This window comes from Anabas testudineus, chromosome 17, assembly GCF_900324465.2.
Source record: "Anabas testudineus chromosome 17, fAnaTes1.2, whole genome shotgun sequence".
Classification (NCBI taxonomy): Eukaryota; Metazoa; Chordata; class Actinopteri; order Anabantiformes; family Anabantidae; genus Anabas; species Anabas testudineus.
Window position 1 is genome coordinate 7,402,020 of NC_046626.1, and position 27,632 is coordinate 7,429,651.

A 27,632-nucleotide genomic window follows, 5' to 3' on the forward strand; every position below is an offset into this window, starting at 1 on the left:
ATTCTAAATAAGACACCGCAGTGTTGCAGTATTATGATGAACGGCCGTCATACAAAAAAAGTAAATTATAATCATTTGAAACAAAACCATTCTTTGTCATATTTTCTTCTTTGAAACCATTTACGTGTATAATTAATAATAAGGTTAAGATAAAAATAAAACTTGTCATCTATTGCAGGAAGATTGAAGTAGCCTGTCACAGCAGCAGAAACGCAAGAATAAATGGTTTGCACAGAAAAGTTTTGAAATAAAGCATATAAAAAATATATAATTCGTTTTTAATTAGCTGTAAAGTCTGAACTAAACTCAGTGTTATTAATGTTACATGCGCACTGCAATAATGAGCCTCACCGGACTATTATTTTGAAAGTGTCGACAGGAAACCCGACACACACCGTGTCCACCTTGACGCAGCCTCAGTCTTCAGCCCCCCCCCCCCCGTGTCTCCGTGTCTCCGTCCCGGCGCTGCCATTCCGACGCACACCTCTCGCAGAGGAGCAACAGCTACGCGGAGTTGGTGAAAGTGGACCACACTGATCCGTCCGTGGACACAGGCCACTTGGTCCCCGGGTTTCCAGCCTCTGATCGGGGGGGGGAGAGAGGAGAGGAGAGGAGGGAGATGCGCCCCTGGACAGAGGTTCGGCATCGGTAAAGTGAGGAGGGACGAGGCAGCTCAGCGGGGATAACGGGACCGTGCTGAAGGCAAAATACAGCAAAAAGAAGCGATCGGTTGTTTTTCCGGAGGATTGTGGATGGATTGGGGGGTGGGGTGGGGGGGGGGACACCGCTGAAGACATGAGAAGTGGGAGCGGAACAAACAGCTCGGCTGTGGTGCTCTGTGTTTGAGTCTCCATCCATCCGAAGGGTTCAGTCTACACCTTTCTTCATGTTGCAGGCGCCTGGTCTATGACGATGGATTACTTGCTGTGGCTGTGCAGCCTCGTCGTCCCCCTGGTGCTGGCTGTCGAAGGTAGGAGGATTTTACACTTCTTACTTTTGTTTCCCGCGGATGAACAATGGGCTGTTTGAACGCGTCCTGATTTTCTAATTAACGCCTGATTGACAGCAATGAAAAAAAAAAAAAAAAAAAAGAAATAAAGAAATAGCAGAACAATAACAAGATGCACATGAGAATGAAACCGCACTGAGCCGCTCTCATTCCTGTGCTGTTTCCTTTTTATTAGAATTAGATGTGTAGACAAGGCTCCGCTCGTGTTTTGCTTAATTACAGCTGTTAATATAATGCTCTGTTAATAGGCAATTCCGCTGAGCATCAATTTGCTCTCTTGATTGTAATCCACGTACACATGTACGAGCACGCCCCCCCCCAGCCCCCCCTTGCGTGCGGTGATGTGCTCGGTGTGTGTGAGTGTGATGACATCCCAGTGTTTCCATTGCGGCTGAAGGACTGCCCTGTTGCTATTGTCCCTGTTGTTGTCACACCCACAGGCTGAGCTGAGGATGCCCACCTGCCCCACCTTTTCTCCCCCCACCCCCCACCCCCACAGCACCAGGGAGGTTAGATTTACACCCACTGTGACAGTACAGAGGGGGTGTCCCTCCTCCGCTCTCACTGGAAACAGAGAAATACACTGACTTGTCACACAATGCATGTCACAGCACCAGTCAGGGCTGTGTGTGTGTGTGTGTGTGTGTGTGTGTGTGTGTGTGTGTGTGTGTGAGGGGGGGGGGGGGGGGGGTGCTTAAACACTGAGCAGAGCGGATCGATCCCAGCTCTGCTGAAGCACCACTGGGACACACACGTGTAACATATTTGATGAGAAGTGTGTATTAATTAAAGGTCAGTGGCTTAACAAGTATATGGTGCAGCCCTTGAAGCTATTCCCATCACTGAGGGAGTGTTGCTCCAGGGAGAAGCCCACCCTCCCTCTCTCTCTCTCCCTCTCTCTCTCTCTCTGTCTCCACCGCTCCCCACCCAGCAACTCCTCTCTGAGCTGTAGCTACAGTTTTCTGCCTTGCCTCCTTCTTTCCTTCCTCTGTCCAATCTGCCTCTCCTGGACCGTGGCCAGCCTGATCCCTCATCAATTCTGGTGTCAGCAAGTAAATCAATGCAGTGGCTGCGGCCCTCCGAGTCCCCGTCGGCTTTCACAGCGAGATGATCAGCCCCACTTCCCCAAGCTGACCACTAACTGTTACTCAAAGCTCAGGGGTTAACTAATGTTTGTCCTCTGAGGATAAACATGAAGGGCACATCACGGCGTGGGTTTAAATGAGGCGGGGGGGGGGGGAAGGGAGGCCTTTTTCTTTCAGTAAGTTACGTGCCATTATTTAGCTGCTTAGTCAGTGCATTTGAACACATGGCTTGAATCTGGAATTTGCTATTTCATATTGGCAAGTGTTTGCGCATGGTTGATGGAAGCTGGACTGCAACTTGATGTGTGTGCTTATTTACAAAAGACACAGCGATGACTTATCTCTAGTTCGCACCAACAGACTGCAGTAAAGGCCTCAGCAACTGTGACATCTTTATGTTGTAATACACCATTTACAGTCTGTGTTTACTGTACTCTTCTTTTAAAAGCTCATAAACTGGATGGATGGCCACTCAGAAAGCATTTTATAAAATCATCTGCAGGGTGTGTTTACATGACCGAGGAGAAAAGGGAGTTTTCCTGGGATTTTCATATCACTACAGAGCTTCATTTCCATTTTCCTGCCTTCCGTACGTCAGAATGTCGACGAGAGTAATTACACGTTGACCTGTGAAAGCAAGATGCAAGCCGCCCCAAAGAGAGACTGAATTGGGTCAGCTCAACTTGCTCAAAAACTGCTCATCAAGCATCTAACGGAGCATCGCACTCAACTGTTATCACTGATTTTATGGAGAGAAGCAGGCACCTCTAATACAAACGAACTCCCGCTTTGAATGAGCTTCAGAAGCCGCATCTTTGAGCCAGAACATCAGTTATTTTCTTCTACCTATTTACGGCCACACCTTTGATCATCTTCCATCCACTGATCATGATATTTGACTGTTAATATTTCATATGTTTGCTTGTTGGCGCCGAGTGTCAGTGTAGTACAAGGACAGGCCTCCCTTTCATGATGCACCCCCTTCTCACAAAAGGGAATAAAACATTAGCATGTGTGAGCTCCCGAAGCGCACTGAGAATGCAGAGTTGTGTGGCATTTTGGCTCCGGCAGGCGATCAAAAAAGAAAAAAACGGTAAATGCCACGGGTGGTGATGCTCTAAAGTTCCCAATGCAGCATTGTTTTCTTTACCCCAAGGGGCAGAATGACTCCACTGCTGCTGTAGTTTTATGAGAGAGAGGGAGATTTCTGGATTTGAGTTAAAGCAGCAAGACGATCTCAAAGGCGTTGTAAATTTAACAGGAAAGGGGGAGAACTCTGGAACAAATGGGATCGTTTTCAATCTTAACTGGTTTCTTGGATTTAGTGAGCGGAACGCTCTTCGGTGACGAACGTAAACCTTTTTCCTTTTTCAGACTGGGATTTTAGTGCTTTTGGGCAACACACCGGCCGTGGACTCAGATGTTAAGCTTGAGGTTTTTTTAAAAATATTTAATTATTCTTAAATATCCCTGTAGAACAATGCTGTTTCTTATGTTTTATGGAGAGGCCAAAGTTCAGCACAGTGATACAGGAGAGCTCCCCTAGAGCTGCTAGTGATCCAGCGTCCTGTCAAGAATGCTTCGACGGGGTAAAATCCTGGCTTGAACCCAGCTTTTACACATGTAGGATGGATCCTCCCGCTGCCCCTCTATGTGCACTGTGTGAACTGAACCCTGCTTAAAGGAGCATCAGCTCAGACCTGCGGTTAGCTGAGGCTGAGTGATTCTGCTCCTGTTGCCTGTGGGCACCGACAGAGAAGAGGGACGGGGCGACGCACCGCATCGGACACCCAGGAGACGACCGGATCCATGGATCAGCAGAGTGGCGTCCAGGAGTACTCACTCAGCTGTGTGCCGCTAAGGGCTGAGTGTAGCCATGCAAAGACAACAGCGGCTGATTTCACTGATTAGTTCCTCCTCTCTGGCTCAAGCCATGCTAATCAGTAAAACAACCTCGTTCACAATTGTACATTTGGCCTCAACCGCTGAAGTTATTAATTGCTGTCACTCATGTGCATGCACACACAAATATAAGACCGGGATGCAGGCAGGGCTTCCTTTTGTATTTTTTAACGGCTGCCACTAAATGTACATTTTCTTTCTGCATAAATATAACTTATTTAAAAATCACCTGGAGGCAAATGTGATTTCCATTGTCAACAACGAGAGGCAGCCACTTTTACCTTTTTAAGTTTAATGGTTTTTACTTTACGCTGCACTATTCATCTGTTTATTCCAACCTTCCAGACCACTTTTCATTTCTTAACATGCCGTTAACCTGCACTTAAAATAATTATGTTTAAAGCTACAAATCACATGCTTAACTAAAACATACTCTAGCTCACCATTAAGAATTGATACAATGACTATGAATGATTCATTAAAGCTTAATGGATCATTACTTAATAATTGTTAATTAACTGTACTTCATGCACTAATTTATCTGTCACCAAAATAGCTCGAACCCCGCAACATAGAAAAATCTGTGTAGTAATATGAAACTGTACATATGCAAACATCTGCATGTTTTACCACCCAAGAGTCATTGATGGTAAATGATGATGTATTAGTGGAACAGGAATTCATAATCATGCATTAAATCCCCATGAATCAGGCTGAACTGCACTTATACATTAAAAGAAAAGCATTTACTTCCTCGCTGACCCTGATGTGACAGTTGTGTCTGTAAATTAAAGTTAGTTGGAGCTAGGTTAAACAGTTAACTTGTAAGGGAGAAAAATACACCTGCCAGCACTTCTACAGAATGAATACATAATAATTAGTTTCATTCATACAAAAAAATCTGTGTAGAAATGTCACACCATCGTTTTAAAGGTGGTAAAGTGTGAAGAGGGTAGCTCAAGTACAAGTAAGAAAATACCAGCAGCGTCGTTTCGTTTTTTTTATTCTCTTCTCTCTTTACAGCTCTACAGTCTGATTTTGTTAACTTGAGATGAATCCAGACTATTTCTCTGTGCTATGCTAAACTGTCCATGCATGTTCTTTGTATCAATCTTTTCATTCAACTCGGAACAAGAAAGTGAATAGAAGTGAAGCGTATTTGTCGAAAACTGTTCCTTTACACATGTGCTTCGCAGAATGGATTCGAGATGTGCGATCAATTCCTGCTAAAGCAGGGCCGTGATCAACCCAACGCGCCATTAATGTGAAGGGGAAACATTTACTGCAGTGTGTTAGTGATCACACGAAGAACTGAAATAAGGAGAAACTGTGGTACAAACAGTGCAGATTTAAAAGCTCTCTCTCCATAGCAAACGCTACAGACTTAATCTGTTTTGTTGGACGTACAGATCACTGTTAATTAGGTAAAGCCAGTGTGGTTTTCCTAATGAATACACAGTACAGACTGTAAACACCGCCCATATCTCTAGTTCAGCAGCTACAGATGGACCATTGATCTACTCACTCAATCACACAACTCCAAGGACACAATGTACTGTGGTGTATTTGCAGTCTACTCTGTCTTCAGTCTTTAAAGCAAATATCAACCCACATTATAATGAAGTTTCACAGTTGTTCCAGCAGGACGTGCTACTTGTTTACCGTCTCACACCCTCCTTTAACACCGTTATGAATGACTTGTGAGCAAATGGTGCACAGCAGGCATCGTGTCATTGAGTCTCCATGCAGAAAGTATAATTATGTGCTAACAGCAGCAGAACAATGGGAGCAACCGCAGCTGTATATTGACAGAGGGTTTGGTTCTTCTGTGTTGTAATGAACTCTGTAGACCACCACTCAGGTAACAACTGACTGACATCCTGACACAACAATGCTCATTGATCGAGCTGTTTATTTTTTGACTCTCCTCTGATTGTCTGCATCGCTCTCACCTCCCTGCGAAGTCGTAAACAACCGGGTGAAGAAAACAACGCTCAGATCGCCTGTTAACTTCGATTTGACAAATGCCAGTCGAAAGGCAGCACATTTTTTTTACAGCACTGCCGCATTTTTGGGTGAACCCCCCCCCCACCCCTCCCTAATGCAATGTATATTTAATTTCCTCATGTTTATATGACCTCTCTGAACCGGTGAGAGTTAATGGAATATTCCCCACTGAAGGCATCTTAGAGGATGCTTTGTTCTTATTTCCACAAATGAATATTGAAAGAAGTGCATTTGCGAGTGCCAAACACACAAAGAGAAAGCCTTAATTAGGCGGCATCAGAGATATGCCATGATTGTCTGTGCTTTTCAAAATGTGAGTGCATGTGGGCGGAGGTTATAAAATAGAAGCAGAGGAAGTTTTACCTGCATCCTTCGTCGAGCACAGGGAACTTGTGTGTGGTCTTTACTGTTGTGCAATGATTTTTTTTTTTTCTCCTCACACCATTTAATTCACCTTCCTCCCACTCTAAATTTGCAGAAACTCTTATGGACAGTCGGTGGGCAACCACAGAGCTGGCTTGGACCACGTTCCCAGAGAGTGGGGTGAGTTGGTGTTTGTGTTTAGCTTTTTTTTTTTGTGTGTGTGTGTGTGTGTGTGTGTGTGTGTGTGTGTGTTTTTTTTTTTTTTGTCTTTAACAGCATTTGTTCCATTTGCTTGTTAATAGAGCCCAGTTTGCCTTGAACAGCACACCTCCTACTGTTTTATATCTTTGTTTTTGCAGTGTATGTTTGCTTTCTTGGAAGGTAAAAAAGCAAATGAGAAACACACTATTTGATATTGTGTGAAACAAATACAAGATTTTCAGTATTTGGATGATGTCAAATGCTTGACAAACGGCACAGAATGTGTGCATATTGCACTTTAAACCAACGAGTAGGTGCACAGATACACAAAAATCCCCACAGTGTGTAAGGACTATTAGGTAGGCTCCACCTTCCACATCTCCCCGGGATAGAGACCCTGATAATTGAAAGCATGTGTGTATCTTTTATAATATGGGCCCAAGAGCACATTACAGGCAGAAATTAAGGTTTTTAGTTGATACCCCCTATAGGAATGGTGAGAAAATAAAACAACATGAATTTGACCCCGGGACTAACAGCCCGACAGACCTCCCCCACTCCCGGCCAGTGTAATTTGTCTTCACTACGCGAGCGCAAAGTCAGTCAATGGAAATGGTGGGTTTCCATGGAAACGGTCTTCGTCAGCCCCGGCTCTTTCCTTTGCCCACAAGAGCCGGCTCTGAATGTCCTAGCCCTCATGAAGTCATATGTCAGGACTGGCGAGGCAGCCCCTCTCCTCACTTCTGACAAGCCCATACGTTCGGGGGCCAGCAATTATCATATTTGTCAGGTAGTGCATCAACGTGTTGCTGGTGATTTACGACTTCTAATGCTGACTCTTGGGCTCATCGTTTGGGAATAAATTGCACAGGAGCGCGGAGACGTGAGATGAGTTATGCATTATTTTCTCCCAGTTGAAATAATCAATTTGTGGGAAGCTCATTTGTTATGGAAACGAAGCATTCAGTCCAAGGGGGGGGGGGGGTGGGTTGGGGAAGATTGACTTATCACAAGGTTATTTCCTAATGGACTAAATTTATTGACCAATGAAGCCATTTGTCATTTGTAATGTTAGTTACCATATACAAAGACCAGTGTTACCAACATAAAAAGCAATATATTGACACGGGTCAGATGTTTTAAATATTAACAGACAGAAGTCAGTTAGTGATGATGTACATGATGTCAGTAATGTGATGTCAGAAGACATCGTTCCACCTGCTATATTAACCACAACAGATGCAAATATTTGCCCTCAGGCTGTATGTGTAGGCATGGGAGGATATATAGGCCTATATAATATATTCTGCATAAGCTGAAGTGCTCAGGAGTGCTGCTACAGTGCAATCATCCTGACAGGATGCATTTAGATGGACCCTTTAATAAATAACTCACTGTTTGCTTTATAGATATATGGGGAATGTTTCCATTTAAAATGTGCAGTTTCACACTCCCATCTCTGTTAGCACAGATAACAAATCTATGTCTTATAGAAACCAGATCTTCCCCTTGAAGGCTGTTTTCGATTGCATTGCATCAGTTATAAGCACATGTGAGCGCACCTTATAGGGGTGTCTGCAGTTGGTTTAATAGCAACTGTAGGGAGTCCTAACCATGATCCTAGTGACAAAACAAGTCCCATTCATCAAACTGCAAACATGTGAGCAGCATTTGGACTGTTAGTCAAATGCAGTAGTCAAAGGCAGAATGCGTGAAATGTGTTTTAATGGGAAAAATGTTTTCTATTAATAGTCATGTAATGATTGGAGTTTTCTGAATGATTCATGCAATTAGAAGCATTTTAGCTGCAAAGTATTCCTTGTTGGCCACATTTATGTACACAACATATTGAGGGGATGTGTGTGTGTGTGTGTGTTGATTTCTTTGTATTCTGTTGACATCAGATGTAACTTCACTGTTTTAATGCTCTCTATGCTTGAATGGTTTGCATTGGGATGCACTGCATTCAACAGTACTCAGTATTAATCAACAGCTATTAATTAACAACATAATCTGTTTAGTTGTTGCCGAATGAGAAATAGAAGCCTTGTCATATTAGGAAAAGACATATTCTGTTCCTCTTTCCCTGTTGTCTTAATCCATCTTCTGTCCCTGCCACTATCTCTTGCTTTGTCAAACTGGCTCTCTCTTATTTCCACAGTGGGAAGAGGTTAGTGGCTATGATGACTCCATGAGCCCGATCAGAACCTACCAGGTGTGTAATGTCCGACAGCCTAACCAGAACAACTGGCTGAGGACGGACTTTATTCCCCGCAAGGGCGTGCTGCGTGTTTACGTAGAGCTCAAGTTCTCTGTCCGTGACTGCGCCAGCATCCCCAACATTCCTGGCTCCTGCAAAGAGACCTTCAATCTCTTTTACTATGAATCAGAGGGGGACACAGCTACAGACACCAGTCCTCTGTGGAGGGAGAATCCCTATGTGAAGGTGGACACTATTGCCCCCGATGAGAGTTTCTCTCTGCTGGAGGCAGGCAGGATCAACACCAAAGTGCGCAGCTTTGGCCCCCTCTCCAAGGCAGGCTTCTACCTGGCGTTCCAGGACCTGGGTGCCTGCATGTCTCTCATTTCAGTCAGGGTTTTCTTCAAGAAGTGCTCCACCACCATTGCCAATTTTGCTGTCTTCCCTGAGACTGCCACGGGGGCAGAAGCTACTTCCCTAGTGATTGCTCCAGGGGCCTGTGTGACCAACGCCATGGAGGTGTCTGTCCCTCTAAAGCTGTACTGCAACGGGGACGGCGAGTGGATGGTTCCCGTCGGCTCGTGCACCTGCGTGGCTGGCTTTGAACCTTCTGCAGATGGCACTCAGTGCCAGGGTATGTGTATTTAACAGACATTTGGACTTTTATTTAACCAAACCTCCTTTATATGCTCAGAGCAAGCCACCTCAGTCTGTGCCCTCTTCTCTGCATTTATTGTGTGGCTCCTGAAAGGGGGTGAAGGAGGGTGGAGGAGAGTATGAATTAATGAGGTGTTGCAGAGAGGAGCAGCATACAAATATTGTGTGAGCAGGACAGAAGGGAGAGAAAGATAGCGAGAAGGCACAAAATAGAGGGCCGATAGATTTTCTGGGGGAAAATGCAGATAATAGAAGGGAGAGGCGTTCGGGTCCAGAGAAGAGAGATATTAACAGGGAAAGAAAGATAGTGTGAGTTACAGTAAGAGGTGTGAATCACCAAAGATGGAGCGGAAACAGCAGCCAAAAGAAGAAGAATGAAATGGGAGGGGGGGCTGCAGGAAGTCAAAGACAGACAAGCGAAGCCTCCTCTCACCTGAGTGTGAGAAATAGTGTCTAACATGCGCTGGAGAGCTCATTCGTTGCCATTTGGCGGCTCAAGGTTAAAAGCTTGCTGCCAATGCCTGATAAAAAGCTCTCTAGGGCTTCAGCCAGCAGTTGCGATGAGGAAGTGTAATTTCCTCCACGGCCTCCCGTTAGTTAATCTACAGGCGGCCACACTCATTAACACCATTCAGACCAACGTGAGCCAACACTGCCACGCTAACATTAATCACTCAGACATTTCATTTCTTACCTCAGCCCCGCCGCTCGCTCGCAGCCAAGAGCTGCATGAGATGGAGAGAGGAGGGAAGAAGAGGAGGGAAGAAGAGGAGACGCGAGACAATAGAGGGAAAGAAAGGGGAGACATTAGAGTATCAAAAAGAGGAGAATCATTGTATCCTCCAAAGAGGTTAATGGATTGGAGGAAAACAGTGGAGTGATTCAGCAGCCTCTCAGAAAGAAACAGGGAAAAACAAACAAATAAAAGAAAATGATGATGCTCAGTGAAACAGAAGCAAAATAAATCAGATCAGAGAGTGTAGAACCTAAAGGTCTCTGTGAATGATTAGAGAAGTAAAGTACATTCTCATCTTATCTTCTTTTGGCTGTTTATTGCACCGTTTTAGAGCTACAATGCGGGGCCATTAGCCGCGCTGATTTCCCTAAAAGTGCCATTGTTGGGAATTAGGGTGGAACTTGAGTTCAAACTGAAAGACCACTTAGCCTAACTAGTTAATCACACACTCTCTCTCTCTCTGGCTGGTTTTATGAGCCCTCACGCTGACAGGACAGATGTTTGCCAGAGACCCCACTTTTACACCATCAGTTAGGAATGTGGGAAACAGTAAAATGCGGGGCTCTGGAGGCTGATATATCCAGACCTTTTGCTGCTAATCCCCTTTATCTGAATCCTTCTTTAGTCTAGGCTTATGCTGGTTTATCCTTAAGACTCAATACCAGCCAACCTTCAGCATGACACTGAATTCAAATGCATCGCGTGGACACGTCGTCTAAGATTACTGCACTTTGTACATTTTTGTAATAACTCTCTTCAGCTAATTTACGTCCGGTCTGATGCCCCTTCATTTGAATTGATTTATTAGCTTATTATGGAGCTGTTCTGCATGCATGTGGAGGCCTTGTTTGTATTCAGCGGTGTGGTTTGGAGAGCTGAGAATCGAACAGACACTGATTGATGGGTTTAGGGTGTATCCCTTTTCTCAGAAGCATTCTCCATCCCTGTTTGTCTGACAACAGCAATCTCCTGTCAGCAGTCTATCTTCATCTTTATCCTCCTTTTTCTCCTCTTCAACATGAAACTTTGCTGTCATGCCGAGTCTCTTTTTCGAAAGATTAATGTCACCTGGTAGAGAGAGTGAAATTGAAAAAGCAGATGCAATAAATATATAGATAAGACTGTATGCTTAAGTGTTTACCATATCTCATTTTCTCCATAAATACGGAGCTTCACAGGTACTTCAGAGCTACGGTTTTGGTTCTGTGACAGACGTGACAGCCGCCCGTCTTTTAGACAAGCAACAGCAAAGCATGGATTGGGTTTTTTTGTTCTCACTGTCCCTTTTATGTTCTCTCCCACGCATCCAGCCTGCATCCCTGGGACTTTCAAATCCAAATTCGGGGAGGGATCCTGTGCTCTCTGCCCGTCCAACAGTCGCACTAATGCACGGGGAGCCAACATTTGCCCCTGCCAGCATGGTTTCTACCGGGCCGACAGTGACCCCCCTGACTCTGCCTGCACCAGTAAGTCACCCTCCACTGCACAGACTAAAATAATAATCCACATATTTTTGTTATGCTGAGTCTCTTTTCGCAAAGTCAGAGCCAGTTTCATCCATCATTTATTTCTAGTCCATTGAAAATGATTCTTTTAAGAAATCAGCATTTACATTGCTGTTGTTCTAATTCACAATTTACAGTGAATGTGATGTCATTTATTGTCATATGTGACAATATAATTTGAGCTCTGTGTATGTTATTCCATGCTATTCTGATTGGACGCTGTGTGTTAGTTACTCCTTGCCATCATTTGCATCTTGAACAACATGCTCATAGGACCACCTGTTTGCTGTGAATATTGGCAATAAATTGGACCCAACTGAACATTATTCAGGGTTTTCAGTGGACCCTTGGTTAGCCTAGCTGACTACCTGTCACTTTCCCTGTGAAATAAAAACGTTGTGTAAGACTAAGTGGAGGTCCTCCCAAGTGGTGAAAAGGCAGGCGTCTTAAATCACTGGATATAACCAGTGCAGTCTGAGTTTGTTGAGAAAGCGGAGAAAACGTCTGCATTATGTTCACAAGCTTTACAATAATATGTTGCAGATGGTAGCGATGGAAATTGGCATTTCCAGCTTTTAAATGTCAGTCAAACACTCTGATGCTGCTTCCACAAATATTTCCAAACACACACATCAATAGATGAAGCATCATTTTAGTTCATAGCTCCTCTTCCAAAAAGTGTTGAAAACCCCAAATGTTCATGACTTGACTTATGACTCATGACTTATCAGCGCTCTGCAGCTGCATGTCAGTAAATCACATGGACATGGGTTGGGTTTGGTGGTAACTAGTGTGGTCGGGTGCTTTGACCACAGCGTCCGTGCTTGCTCAGCATGCACAGGCCTCTGAGAGAAGTCCCAGGCGTCCTGCTGATGGAGAGTGACATGTGTTGCCTTGACCATGTAAAATCACCCCCCAGGGCCTTTTGCCGTGTTAAATGACACACACGGCCCGCAACTGTCTCCCCCCCCGATTCTCGTCACAGGAACACTGTGGACTCCGACATTGACCACAGACAGGCAGGCAGGGACACAAGCACCACCTCCGACTAAGCATGCAAACACACACAAACATACAGGCCTGACAGTTCTGTCCCTGCGGTCTGTCAGAGCTGGTGCCAGGCAGCCTGTGCTTTGTGTTGGAAGCGGTGTGCTGCATAAGAGAGGCTCAGCAAGTCAATGGCCAGCAGCTTGGGCTCAGTGTGTGTTTTAGATGGGTGTCCAATTAGAAGAGCCTCCACTCTCAACTGTGACTGCCTAATTAGAAAGGACAGGGCAAGTGAAACGCAGCTCAGGGCTGGCTGGCTGAGGAGCTGAACTCAGCGGACAGGCAGTTTTGGCCGACAAGCGCTGATGGCCTGAGAGCCTTCACTTCTCTTCCTCCCCTCTCTCTCTCTCTCTCTCTCTCTCTCTCTTCTTCGAGATAGGTTAGACTTTCTGCGCTGGAAGCTTAGAAGGAGAGCCCTTGTGTTCGCCTGCTGTAATAGGATGAAAAGCTCGTTCGCTGAACCAATCTTTGTTGCCTCCCTCTGCGGTTATCATACTTTATCCAGGTTTCAAACACTCTTCACTCAAAATGCAGCACTGCTTATTGAAACGAGGTGGCCTTGGGTTATACTGATACTGGAACATGAATTTCTATCAAGAGTGGATTAGTCAAGTTCCACGAGCACCGAGAGGGGTTATGTATGGGAATGGATGTGGGCTACAACGGCGGAGCGGCATGGGATTGTATACTTCTTAAAGGAACATTACTTAGTGATGAACATTGTTGTTCTGCTTGCGCACGACAGCTTGTGCTTATCCTCCTGTTTATGAATATGTTGGATTATTTAAGCTCAGGAAGGATTTCTCCCTGTTGTTATGTTTTAACATGTTTCCATGCCCCTTTGCTCAATTCCAAGGATTTGACTGGAGCTTGTGAAGCAACCTAACACATCGCTTTGTAAAATAATAATAATAAAAAAAAAAAAGACAATAGGATTACCCTCTTTTCTTGTATCTATACATACTACCTTGTTTCTTTCTTACAGAGATAGTAAAATGTTTTTTCACCATTCAGAGAGGATAATGTATGCAGTGCATAGGGAACATGACTAACATCTCAGTCGTGTGTTTTTCTATTCTGCCTGCCCACCTTCTTAAACACCTACGTGTGTGTTTTTTGTGCAGCTATTCCCTCTGCGCCTCGCAGTGTTATATCCAGCGTGAACGAGACCTCGCTGTCCTTGGAGTGGGAGGAGCCCGAAGACACAGGCGGGAGGAGCGACCTGGTCTACAACGTGGTGTGCAAGAAGTGCCTGCGAGACCGGAGCCCGTGCACGCGCTGCGACGACAACGTCGACATTGCCCCTCGCAAGCTCGGGCTGAGGCAGAGGAAGGTGGTGGTGAGGAACCTGCAGGCTCACACGCGCTACAGCTTCGAGGTGCAAGCTGTTAATGGGGTGTCTGGGAAAAGCCCCATGTCACCCAGCTACTCCACAGTCAACATCACCACCAACCAAGCGGGTTAGTAGGAGAACATCTGTCAATAACATTGTATGTGTTCACAAACGGAGTTAATTCATAGAGCCGCTCCGATCAATACCACTTAACATCACAATGAAACAGGCTGGTTAGTGGATCCTGTGTTCAGTCAATGTCAATGAGGGTTTTAATGAACTCTAAGTATCCAGAGCAGTGTTAACACCAACAGTACAACATCGCTGAACGAGCTCAGTGAGAGTGGCAGATGGAAGAACTCTCAGCTGGAGCAAGTTGCAGGAAAGGCAATCCAGATAAAATGTAAAGTACACTTTGTATCTCCACTGTCAGCATTCAGCACACTGTCAACCGGGCGTGTTACGTTACATCACTGACAATGTCACCTTTCAACATCTCCACTTAATATTTGCAGTGTCATCATCAACCAAACTGCTCAGCACCTTTCACAGACTGTAATTACTCTCCATGTTAACCTGCACTTAATCCACCTTCCTGCAGTTTATGGACCCAGAACAGTTACTGACAATTGAGTCACTTTCATCCCTCACAAATCAATAAACTGACGTGAAGTGAAGGTGAAACATGCGCCGCTTTCCTTAAACTGTTCGGTTGAAGGATTGGGAATAATAATTATCTTACTGGGATGGTTTGTAAGGGAACATCTTGGCAACTCACAAGTTAAAAGTGATGATCTTGCAGGTGAAGTCACTTTCCAGTACCAGTGTGATATAAACGGTGTCCTCTCTAATGTCCGCCCCCCCAGCACCTTCAGCAGTGCCCACCGTCCATCTGATGCGCTCCACCTCAGACACTCTCAGCCTGTCGTGGCTGCCCCCTGAGAAACCCAACGGGGTCATCCTAGACTATGAGATTAAATATCACGAGAGGGTAAGCTGCATGTCATCAAAAAAAAAAAAGTTTTTGGTTAAAAGTATTTGGTCATATTAGACTAGGCAGTGGTGCATTTTATTGATCATAAATTCTATTTTGTATTTGTTGGAGGATGAATATGTTAAAGTCGTGTAGTAATACAAGCCATCTGAAAATGTCCAGGAGACACAGTTGCAGCTTTAACCATATTTTCCCGTCCTCCAGGGCCAGGCGATGTCCCACACCGTTACATCCCAGCACAGCTCGGCCAAGGTGGAGGGGCTGAAGGCTGCCACACCTTATGTGGTGCAGGTCAGAGCTCGAACTGTCGCTGGATACGGTCGCTACAGCAACCCCATGGACTTCAGCACCAGCCTGCACAGTACGCACCGCCTCTCTCCTGCCTCACAGTCTGTTCTTGATGATCTGCTGCCACAGTTTTCTTAATGAGGGTTCAGGCTTAATAGTTTTTATGGCCGCCTTAATTGGTAGCCATTACACATGCAGAACAGGCCACCCTTTAATCTCTCAAGTAGCGTTTCTGCTGTTATTCACTCGTTTGTGTCTGCGTGTGTTATTTGGTCCAGGCGATCCTCAGAAGTCAGTGCAGGACCAGCTGCCTCTCATCATCGGCTCTGCCTCCGCTGGTCTCGTGGTCATTGTTGCCTTGGTGGTTATTGCTGTTGTCTGCCTTAAGTAAGTGTTTGATTGTTATTACTGACAGCCTGAACTACATGTTTCATTTTGTTAGTTAGACTGTGAACAAAGAGGCTCATTAAATTTTCAACTGCTTTCAAAGGATGTATACTGACTCTGGCTTCAAAAAGAAGGAGAAAAAGCAGAGCTGCTCTTTGAGTTTGTTTCTTGGCAGACTGTAGTTTCATGTGATATTTAGATATTAGTACCTGGAAAGGGTCGAGACTGATCACGGGAATGTGACTTTGTTTATATGCTGCTTATTTGCAGGAAGCAGCGCAGCGGCTCCGAGCTGGAGTACACTGAGAAACTGCAGCAATACAGTAAGTGTACGTGTTAAACGTGGGAACTGTCTCCTCTGTGGGTCTCTGGTCACGCCTGTGCAGTTAACCGACTGATTCAATCAATTACCCAATCACCTGATTGAGGCAGGAAACCATTTCCCTTTTCTGCTCAGAGGAAGCCCTGACCAGATGGATCAGCTAAAGTGAAAAATATAAAGTAGACACGTGTAGAGCATGCAGCTACTGTGATTCTGGAAAAACAGAATCTGCCCACACAATAACATTAGCAAGTTTCTATGTTTTTATCATCATTTTATTATTAGTTCCAACTGACAGCCTTTCATTTTCCTTTGCTGCTGGTGAATGATTCAATATTATCACATCTTTAACAACTGATTTCATTTTTGGCATTAATATAATCAACTGATAGTTTAAAACAAGCACATTCTGATTTAATAAATGTATTTATATAACATGCTTTATAGATGCTGACTTTCCTTTGACCCTTCTCTCAGTTTCCCCGGGGGTCAAAGTGTACATCGACCCTTTCACCTACGAGGACCCGAACGACGCCGTCCACGAGTTCGCCAAAGAGATCGACATCTCTTGCGTGAAGATAGAAGAAGTCATCGGCGCAGGTATGCAGCGCGGTTGTTTTAGTCCGAGAGGACAGATTTATTAATCATTTATTTAAGCAGGAGTGTGCCGTCGAGCCCTGAGGTCTGTTCTGTAAGAGAGAGTGTGCATGAGAGCTGCGCTGCGGGTTGGAAGGATGGAAGTGGAAATCTTCTCTGTAGCTCTCACCCCTCTAGTCTGTTTTTTTTTTTTCTTCTTCTCTCCAGTGGCATGTTGTGTCCTAACTTCACCTCAAATGACAGTGTGCTCCTGCTCGCTCAACCTTCCTCCCCTCCTGTCTACTCTTTCTCTTTCTCCTTTATAAACTTTCATACACAGGCACCAAATGCAAAACCCCAAAGTTCCTTGCCCGTCCTCTGTCTCCCTTCACCGCTCCCAGGTTGCACACTCGACCGATGCCAGCCACTCCTTCTCTCCCCAACATTTTTGACCATTTTTGACCCTGACCTCCCGCCTTCTGCTCCCTTCTCTTCTGATCCTCTTCCACAGTTGATGCCGACCCTCAACTCTTTCAAATCAGCTCCTTCACTCCCAACTTCCGACCAATAACACTCCCTCTCCCTGCACTTTCCCCAATTCCCCCTCTCCCCTCCACCCCTCCTCTTCTTTCCTCTGCTCACTCAACCCCTCTCCCCCACCACCCTCACCTCCTTTCCCCCCTCCGCCCCACCTTGTTGTCTCACTCCAGGTGAATTCGGCGAGGTGTGTCGCGGGCGTCTCAAGCAGCCCGGTCGCAGGGAGATGGTGGTGGCGATTAAGACGCTGAAAGCCGGCTACACCGAGCGCCAGAGGCGGGACTTCCTCGCAGAGGCCTCCATCATGGGCCAGTTTGACCACCCCAACGTGATCCGACTGGAAGGCGTCCTGACGCGAAGCTGTCCCGTCCTCATCATTACTGAATTCATGGAGAACGGGGCGCTCGATTCCTTCCTCAGGGTAAGCTTGGTGGGAGGTGCCGCAACACCTCTGACAGTGAAGATTACTTTCTGTTTGTATCAAAGCTGAGAGGAACACACACACACACACACGCACACAGACAGTCATTCACGACACCTCTGGGTTATCGGAATGTTTTACTCTCTGTAAAATACCCTGAGGCGCTCACTTGCTGAGTGATAGAGATTAAATGTGCAATATAACGCCTGGAGACAGGCATAGTGTCTCCGCTTGACGTGACTGACTGATGCTGACAGGCTTTCCAATGCACAAAGTCCTGGTGGAAAACTGTCACACAGCAGACCTTTGGAGGTTTGTTTCAGTGTATTACAGGCTTTGTACGAATACAGAATATATTACTGATCAGAGTTTTTGGTTCAGACCACCACCACCTACACAAAACACTGAACAAAGGCAGGATGAGAAATAAGGTGTCACACAGTACATTTGCAGCTGCGTGGGGACTATTACATGTCATTTACATTCAATAAAATGTGCTTTCTTGCATGGCTGCACTGTAAAGACGTCTACTTACTGTAGCTGCGTGAGGTGAACTTAACCCTCGTGCTGAATTGATACTGTGCTGCTGCAGTAACGTCTTCTTTTTCAGCGCCTTTCAGCTGATTGATGAGTATTGGCATTGATCGGTTTGTTTTGATGTCTGCAGGCTTTAGTGGCCACATACCTGCAACAGCTTTGTTTTGACTCTGGCTGTGGACCTTTGTCATTCTTTCACTCCCTATGTTTTCTCTCTGTAAAGACACATAGAGACAAAAACTGAGAGGTACCAGCTTTACAGAGGTTCAATACAATTCTGATATTTGATTGATTGTGATTCACCCAGAAAAACTGACAAGAATCTGTTATCTCAAGTGGGATTTTTAAAATCTACTTGTTGTTCTCTAAATTAAATACCTTTATGATTTGGACTGTCCACTGGGCTCTGGATATGGTGATTAAAAAATCAGATGGATCAGTAATGAACATAATGAGAGTTCACCCTCTGCTTCTTTAAGGCGTGCTGAGTCAATTCATTGATTGGTTGATTGACAGGAAACGAATCAATCTTGATAATTACTCACATTCATTCAAGAAAGAACACTAAATATTTATTGTTGCTTCTCAGATTGATCTGTAATTTGTTTCTCTTTTTCTGATTTTAATGGGCATTTTCAAAATTCAGCAATTAACCAAACAACTGCCTGGTTATTTGATGATGGAAGTAATTGTTAGTTGCACCCTGCTGTTCTTGCTTGGAATGAGAACTACCTTTCAAAATCTTAATTTGAGGAATTGAAATGTGTTTTTTTCTGAGAAAATCTATACTATAAATAACTTTTATCTGATATTTAATTTTTTTCTTGGTCGCAGACAGGTTTTTTTTTTTTTTGACAAAAGAAAACAGTACTGATTATGAATAATAATAATAATAGTGATAAAAGTGATGTGTAGAGGTAGATAGCAAGTAGTTACAAAAAAATACATCAATAAATTAAATAGCTGAGAAGATATAAACTAAACTAACTAAACAACAAATAAAAAAAATAAGTGTGTGGGTTTCTATATTTAACTGGGAGATGGGCAGCTTTGGTGACGTTTCCAAGCAAACACAGAGATGGAGATGAAGGGATTCTGCAGTTTAGGATGGTGGATAGTTTCTCTGTCACAGCTGCTCAGAGGGAGTGAACTGGTTTGCAGGCCCAGGTGAAGTGGAAGTAATCCTGTCTGCGACTTAAAGTGCATTGTCAACAGATGTCGATGTTGGTTAATCCCATTTTAAACATTTTACTTTGTGTAAGGTGGTTTCTTGTGTTGTATGAGTTGTAAATTAGTGTTGCATGTCATAAAGGACATGTTATTACAAACTTCTATTAGATTTACATTTTACATTTACATTAGATAATCTTAAATCTTAAATACTCATCACAAATTCAAAGAACTCAACGTGATATTCTCCAAAACCAGTAGCTTTATGTATTTTTTCCTAAAAAAGTGTCAAAGTGATGAGTCAATGATCATTTGGGGTAATTGCTCTAACATTTAATAGGCCACAGAAATAAAGTTAATATTCTAAAAAACAACAACAACAACAACAACAACAACAAAAAACGGGTTAACTACAAACTAAAGACGGACCAATCAATAATGAAACAATCATTAGTCGTAGCCCTGCATCTGAAAGTCCAGGCTGAGCTCCTTTCCTCCTTCTCACCCACTCCTCTCAGTCAGCTGTCCCACAAATAACACACACACACACACACACACATACACACACACACACACTCTCTCTCTCTCTCTCTGGCCTGTGCTGTCCTCACCACCGCTCTCCCACCAGTGTCAAGCTGCCTGTGACTCAGAGGAACTCTAGAGTTCTGCCCTAACGAGGACACTACAGAGTTAACTCACACATGCACCGAACTGTCCGAGTGTGTCACACACACACACTCACGAGAGTGTGCACTGCAGCACCCATTTGGAGACATGGACACACATACACACACATGATGTATGTAGAAGCACTGCATAGATAGAGAAACACACACACACATACACGCGTATACATAGCCGCCACCGTGTCTGTGAAGGCCTGCTATGAATCACGGCTGTTTATACATCCATCCTGACTTGTTTGGCTGTCAGACTTCATTGGAGTGTGCCGAGTACAAAGCCGAGTGTTTATGGTTTTGTCATGTCACGTCTTCTGTTCTTTGCTTTCTCATTGTGGAGTCAAACAAGGGATTGATTATGCTGAAAACTGTTTGTATTAACAATTCAAGTCATGTATGAAAACCTCTGTGCAGTCCCAGCTTCATCCCGCTTCCCAGAAATGTCTATCCATTTTTTAATTGTGTATCGACGTTCCATTGATTAGTTTTAGTTCACCACTGGCACATCGGCTTTCGTGAGCCTTCACAGGTCGGAGTGCTGATTTATTGCGATCCCATGGCGGCACGCTTCATAAACGTGGAGAATTGTAAATTAAACCCTGAAAGCCCTAATCTCAGATTTGTTTCACGCTTCTCAAATGTTAACATAAAAGGGCAAAAATCTGCAATTCAATGACTTTGAAACGGGGACAGTGAGCTTTGACTAGCGTGCCATTCAGAATTCACTTGATGGGCGAGTTTTGTTCACGAGCAGGAAAAAAAATATATGCAAACAAAGCTTTTCGCCTGAAAGAATTCGTGTTACAGCCGTGTACTGCCTGTACCTGCACCTTTTTTGTCAGTCAGTTGCAGAATGAAGAAAAAAAAAACCAAAATACCTGCAGTGGTCTGGTTTTGATTTCAGCACTGCAGCACTGCTTTGTGTACGGTGCAGTCGATATTGAGCCTTAATGGGTTTAGTATGATAGTAAAGAGCCTAATTAGTCAGCTAATTGGACAGCGTGGCTGAAAAGGTCAGCTGTCAGCGAGCGTCAGGAGCAGCCGCGTGGCATGATGACAGACGTCATGTTTATGCGGCCTGAGTGATTGATCGATTCTCCCCTTATCTCCTCTACGTTTCTCTATCGTCAGTTTCTTCACGTGTCAACTTTTTCTTTTCACTTCTCTTTCCTCCTCGTTCATTAACCAACCCTTTCCCTTCCTCTGTCTCTGGCTCTGTGTTTGCAGCTGAACGACGGGCGATTCACAATGACACAGCTGGTTGGAATGCTGCGTGGCATCGCCGCAGGGATGAAGTACCTGTCAGACATGAACTATGTTCACCGAGACCTCGCTGCCCGGAATATCCTGGTCAACAGCAACTTGGTCTGCAAGGTCTCCGACTTTGGCCTGTCACGCTTTCTGGACGACACTTCCGCTGACCCCACTTACACGAGCTCCCTGGTCGGTATTATGTGTGTTTGCTCTCCGCTGCTCTGTGTTTGTACACTCTGTGCATGTCTAATCGAGCTCGTTAATTCGATCCCCTTCACTTGTTTTGCATGTGCGAATGGACGCACGTGCGACTGCTCGCGCGTGCCAATATTTGCTTTAGCGTGAAAGACCGTCTGTGAAATCTGCATGTGTGTGAGTGCGCACGCTGTCTCGGCGTGTGCTGTTACACCATTGTAGTGTCTCCCAGTGTGTTGATTTCTGTTCCCATCTGCGTGTGTGTGTGTGTGTGTGTGTATGCGAATAGGGAGGGAAGATTCCCATCCGGTGGACGGCACCAGAAGCCATCGCCTTCAGGAAGTTTACCTCTGCCAGTGACGTGTGGAGTTACGGCATCGTCATGTGGGAGGTGGTGTCCTACGGAGAGAGGCCGTACTGGGACATGAGCAACCAGGACGTGAGTGAGCTTGAAAGTCTCATGAGCAAACAGACACAGACCCAACGCACAGGCTGGAGTTTTGTGTCTGAGCTTAGGGGCCGAGCTGAGAGTTCCTCTGAGCTGCTGTAGCTTTGATTTTCAGCGTGACACGTTGGACACGGGCCTGTTCTGCTGTGTTTATCTCCTCACTGCAGATGCTGGTGCAGCTGTGTGTCTGTGTTCTAGTTTTTACCACCTTATTTACAGCCCTAGCCTGCTCACCCGCTACAAATCCATACTGCACAGCCTCCCTCCTTACACACACACACACACACACACACACACACAGAAAGGCATACTCAGGAAAGGTTTTTTTTTTTTTTTTTACAGGCGCTATTACCTGTAGGCTATCTTCACTGCACATTGACATTGTAACTACAGCAGCAAGCTCTCAGGAAAGAAAAAAGAAATCTCTTGGTTCCTCCTCCCTGAACAAAATACTGAAGCAATGTGTACACCTCCACTTTATTCTCTGAGGAATCTCTTCTCTGTATTGTGCTTCAAAAAGAGAGTTGTGACGCTGATAGCAATAACGTAAAAACAGAGCCCGGAATGAAAAATGCTCGTAATGTATGTATAACTTTCATAACAAAACCCACATTCAGTAATGAAAGCATCAAAGTAGAGGGCCTCTATTGTTCCCAATAGCCTTTGTGCCACAGTCATCGCTCAATAAGCAACAGAGTCAACAAACAGAAGATATAAACAGAGGTACTCGCCGGCTACAGGCACGACATAAAAATCAAAAGACAAGCAGCAGGAGAAGAGGAGTGCAGCAGAAATGCTTTATTGTTCCCAAATGGCAGTTTTTTATTGTTGTGGGGAGTTAAAACCCGTACAGAGCTTATGGGGGGGGGGTGAATGCAGTTGCTAGGCGAAATCAAATCAATGAGCGAACGTTTTCATCCCCCACTTATTGTCTGTTCCGTCAATCACGCAGGTCCTGAAGTGACAACTTTGAGAATACTGGCGAATATTGTTTTTATAGTTTTGTACAGATAGTGAAAGGAAGATTGGAATATGTGACAGCGCGAGCCAAGGAGCTGTCTAATGTAGGACATAATACAGTAACTGGGGATTATTCTTCTACCACACTAACAAAGGCCAAACATAATGAGCATAATACAAGTGAGTCAGAGCCAAATGTTAACACTTGGAAGAAGCGCCATGTGAAATTTGATTAAACCCTTGTGTGGAAGATATTCTGGGTTGATGTTTGGAGCAGTAAAATTTAATTTCCGCTTGAGAGTGTTGTTTTTAGACATTAATGGCATTGTGTTGACCAATATGTCTTCACAATTACAGATAGATTTGTTTCTCAGAAGATGAATTGTATATATTTTTAGTTTTATTAAATTAATATTAGTAATATTTCTTTGCTTTTTGTAGAGCAGCCATAACAACAACTTCACTCTAGAATTAAAAAATTAGAATTTTCCACTCATATCCTCTGTTTATTTGGAGGCTAAGAATGCTTTTTCTTCTGCTCAGGTGATGACGGCAGTGGAACAGGACTACCGGCTGCCCCCGCCCATGGACTGTCCCATGGTGTTGCATCAGCTGATGCTGGAGTGCTGGATGAAGGAAAGGAACCTGAGGCCCAAGTTCTCTCGCATCGTCAGCACCCTGGACAAGCTGCTCCGCAACGCTGCCAGCCTCAAGGTGGTGACCAGCACCTACTCAGGGTGAGTCCTTATGCAGAGTAACTTGTGTCACTCAATGACTTATTGTGTTCAGATGATGACAACAGTGCAGACGATCAGTCCAACTTCTGGTTGCACAAGCAAAAAGTGAGTTCAAACCCTGCTTACTTACTTTCCCACCTCCGCCAATCACTGCGTGCAGCAGGCGAGCTTGGCGTATTGTCAGTTTTTAGCAAGTTACAAAAATTGATGGATGCAGCCTCCCGCCTAATTCTAGCATCGGAAAAGTGTGGGTGGAGTGGGTTTCAGACACTGCTCAATCATCCAACAAGCACTTCATTTGAAGCGCACTGACACCTTAATCCTTCACTCGGAGACTAAAGCAGTTTTCTAACACACCATGTCATAGTTTGTGCTTGAAAATTGTTCTTAAGCCGTTGGTGTAAATGGAGAAGTCGCTAAGTGGATGGAAAGGCTGCTGGAAATGTGTTGTGCCTCAACACAGCTGCCATATTGGAAGGTTCATTGCAAGATTTAGCAACTGCTGTTAAAGAAAAGAAATCTAGCCGGGATTGTAGGCTATGAATAGAAGGTCGTACCATATGGTTGTTCCCCTGTAAATGAGAGTGACGGCGCCTCACGACGTGGGTCAGCTCCAGTCTCACTTTGCTCCAGTAACTAACAAATGCTTTCGTGCAATAACAGCCGAGGCAGTGCAAATATTCCTGTTCTCTCACCTGCGTGTGAAACTGTCGCTCGTATTGTGCATGACAGCTGCGAGAGCCGAGGATGAAGACTTCTCCTGGTGCGGAGATGAGCAGTGCTGCGCCTCTGGGTGTTTGGAATAAGATGTCACAGTGAAAAAATTATGGCTGGCCTAGAGAGAAGCACAACAAGGTCCGTGCTTGTTGGGTCTGGTTTGTTTTGTGCTTTTGGTTGATTTGGGAGGCTCCTTGTCTGAGCTGAAGGATTTTGCTGGCAGACACATGTCAGCCTCTTTTTTTTACTGGCACTGCCTTTAGAAGTGTCGAACCTGACTTATTCATAGGTGCCGTCGAGTTGTTTTTCAGCCTTTCCGAGCGTAGTGACTCCAAATGTTTCAGACGTTTTTACTGACGTGTTTGTTCTGAATTTTGTTAGTCTGGCATCCAGTCAACAGTATGATTAGTGCTGGTTTAGATGCTAGATCCGCAGCTCTGTAGTGATGTATAATGAATCAAGCACATATCCCCAACTCTGTGGCTCTGACTGTGATAGTTTCCTGTTTCCTACAGGCACAAAAGGCAGAATTCATACATACAGTATCCAGGTCTGGTGCCAGCTCCTTGTTTCACTCTAACACAGAGCCCCAAATGCGATTCCTATGCCAGGATTTGGCCTCAGTGAAGCTAATTGTGTGTGGAAATGTAATGGCTGACCTCGGTTTAATTCCCCCTATACTTGGCTGGATGCTGGAATGTAGGTGATAGGACAGACAGCAGCCAGAGCTGCTGATGTGGAAAAGCAGGAGGTGATGAAGTGTGAGTAATATGGGAGATTGAGGAGAAGCTAAAAGAGAGGAATGTGTTTAATTAGGTTGCTAATGAGCTTTTTAATGCATCAGGGGAGGGCGCGCCCAATGCTGCAGTGGGCGAACAGGAGAGGGATATGCGTGCGATGCTTGTGCACGATGCTTGTGCGTCTACACATGTTATGCTACGTGTCACCGTGCGCAGATGACATGCCAAGGATTAATTTATGGCCTCATCAGTATGCGACAGCGAGAGATAGAGGTAGAAGAAGCAGGAGGAAGAGGAGGCGAGAGAAAAGGATCGTGTTGTCAGAGCATGATTTAGAGAACATCTCCCGTGTTTGCGTGCGCGTCTGAGGCAGCGAGCTGTTGCTCACCTGCCATTGGCTGCTCAATGATGTTGGGCCAGATAACGGAGGGAGAGGGAGGATATGAGATGCAGCACTATCAGTACAGTATTTTTAGCCACGAGGGCCTTAAAAACAAGGACACTGGCCGTGGAACAAAGGACACTTCTCTAAGATAGCCGAGAAATATGTTGACATTTTATTAAAACTGGCAACGTGATAAACAGACTTGGCATCTTGGACTTGGACTTTGTTTATATCAGATGAAGCTCAAGATCAGCACTTCTGGGCATATTCTCATGGTGCTGTTTTTGTATTGCTTATAATCATATAGGTTCAAAATACAACTGTGCAGAATGTAGCTACGTCACCGAGACGGATTAGACCTTTATCCGTCTTCGACGAGAGCAGCGAGTGCAGTGATAATGAGCTGTAGCCTTTGTTTAAAGCGGCTGCTGACCTGTGTGGCTCTGTGTTGGCAGGGACCTGCTGCGGCTCGGAGGAACGCTGCCAGGACACAACAGAAAGAGTCCGGACAGCAGTCAGGAAATTGTTCGACAACAGATGAGCCAAACTCTCCCCATCAGAGTGTGAGCCGCTGCGAACTGGAGAACACAGAATGATTACAACCTACCTAGAAACTCTGACGTGAAGAGCTCGATGTAAAATAAAAAAAGAAGATAATAAAAGAAGGAAGCTCCAGCTACACAGAGTAAGAGGACCGTTGGGGAGATTTCTTTCCTGCTGGAGATTTAATGTCCATTTAAAGAGAACTTTCCATATTCCAGTGTGTATGTTCATTACTTGACACTTGTGGACTTGTGACTATAGACATAAAGCCAAACTTCCTATTGCTCCTTCTCAGGTTGTGTTTGCATGTCTGCATGTGTTTTCTGCTGGTTGGGAATCAGTCTTTCCTTCTCCTTACCCTCACACTGAGGACGAGAGCGCTCACACAAATAGTATTCAGTGTCTACACGATACAACAGTGCCAAGATAAAGCAAAGGTTTGCTTAAAACCGACTTTTAAGACAGATCCACATCTGTAGAGTCTTCAGTCTTTTTTTTTTTTTTCAACCCAACCAACTATGTTCTTTTTTGCTTTTTTAAAAAATTTTTTGTTTTAATTGTTTGTTTGTTTTTGGAAACAAGGAAAAAAAAAAAAAACCACACCGTTCATTCGCTTCCTCTTAAATACTGTCTTCCACATGTACTGGGGGACATACGTGTTACAAATCTGTACAAAGCATCCGAGTCTTCACGCCGTCTCTCTGTCAGTCAAGAGGAGAGATGGAACTGACACTGTGCGGGACACGCCATGTGCATGCCAAAGTGGAAACCAGAAAAGTACCAATAAGTTCCACATTAACTGTTGCTTTGGTGGCATTTTGCTGTATGGACTTTTAACGTCCATGTTTTCTTAATCTTATTTGATTCATATACGCATTGTTTTGAATGCTAAGTTATTATCTATTATTGCAAAGGAGTGTTTTTGTGTTTTTTTTTTTACCAGGGCTTAACTTTTTTATTCCAATGCTTGTTCTTTTTTTTCACACATTAACCAACCAGACACACACGAATGACCGAATTCGAGGGGAAATGTTCTGCTCAGACAGAAGAATTAACTTAACAAACACTGAGGACACTTTGTCGAGATCGCTGTTAAGCATTTTTCTTTTGTCCGAATCAAATGGAAAAAGCGCCCATGGTAGTGCTGTGTTGTATATTTTACTTTGGCAAATGTGCTGCAGATCAACGGGAATTAAAAAGGTCACTATCCAGATGATTGCTTCATGACCTTAATATTGATCTGACCTACAAAATGATCACTCATTGGTTCATTTCTCCTGACATGTGTTTTCTTCAGCACGCCAGCTGTCAGCGCAGTATCTATTTAATACAACTGCCTGTATATAATATTATATTTCTATTAGACCAATCTGCTCAGCAGTTACAACTATCTGACCTGACTTTGGCCTCTCCAGGAACCTAGTTTATATGCTTGTTTGTTTATTGTGGAGGAGCAAACTAATGGAGAAATTCCAGTGTAATGGTCACTGCATATCTGAATCTATACAGTATGTCACAATGAAAGAAGAAAATCCAATGTGTGTCTGTTGGGGCAGACTTTTTCCTGTGCAATTAAAGGTGTATTAGATTGTAAAAAAAAAAAATGCCAGAAAACTAGAACAAAAATAAACATTTCTCTTTCAGTATTTTTACGATAATCATATGCAAATAAATTATTAAACGGATCTCTGGTATT

The 27,632-nt window shown here is 44.4% G+C and overlaps 1 protein-coding gene across 1 annotated transcript; it reads left to right on the top strand.

Annotated features, from left to right (window-relative positions):
* The first annotated feature begins 906 nt into the window (after window positions 1-906).
* Window positions 907-27,614, top strand: ephb3a (eph receptor B3a). Its single transcript, XM_026375397.1, has 15 exons — window positions 907-970; window positions 6,482-6,546; window positions 8,729-9,401; window positions 11,471-11,626; window positions 13,837-14,172; window positions 14,912-15,036; window positions 15,244-15,400; window positions 15,606-15,714; window positions 15,985-16,037; window positions 16,514-16,636; window positions 17,323-17,570; window positions 21,185-21,400; window positions 21,696-21,845; window positions 23,358-23,551; window positions 25,849-27,614. Exons 1-15 carry the CDS (start codon window positions 907-909, stop codon window positions 25,958-25,960), a joined length of 2,781 nt encoding a protein of 926 aa, XP_026231182.1. The 3' UTR covers window positions 25,961-27,614.
* The last annotated feature ends 18 nt before the right edge of the window (window positions 27,615-27,632 follow it).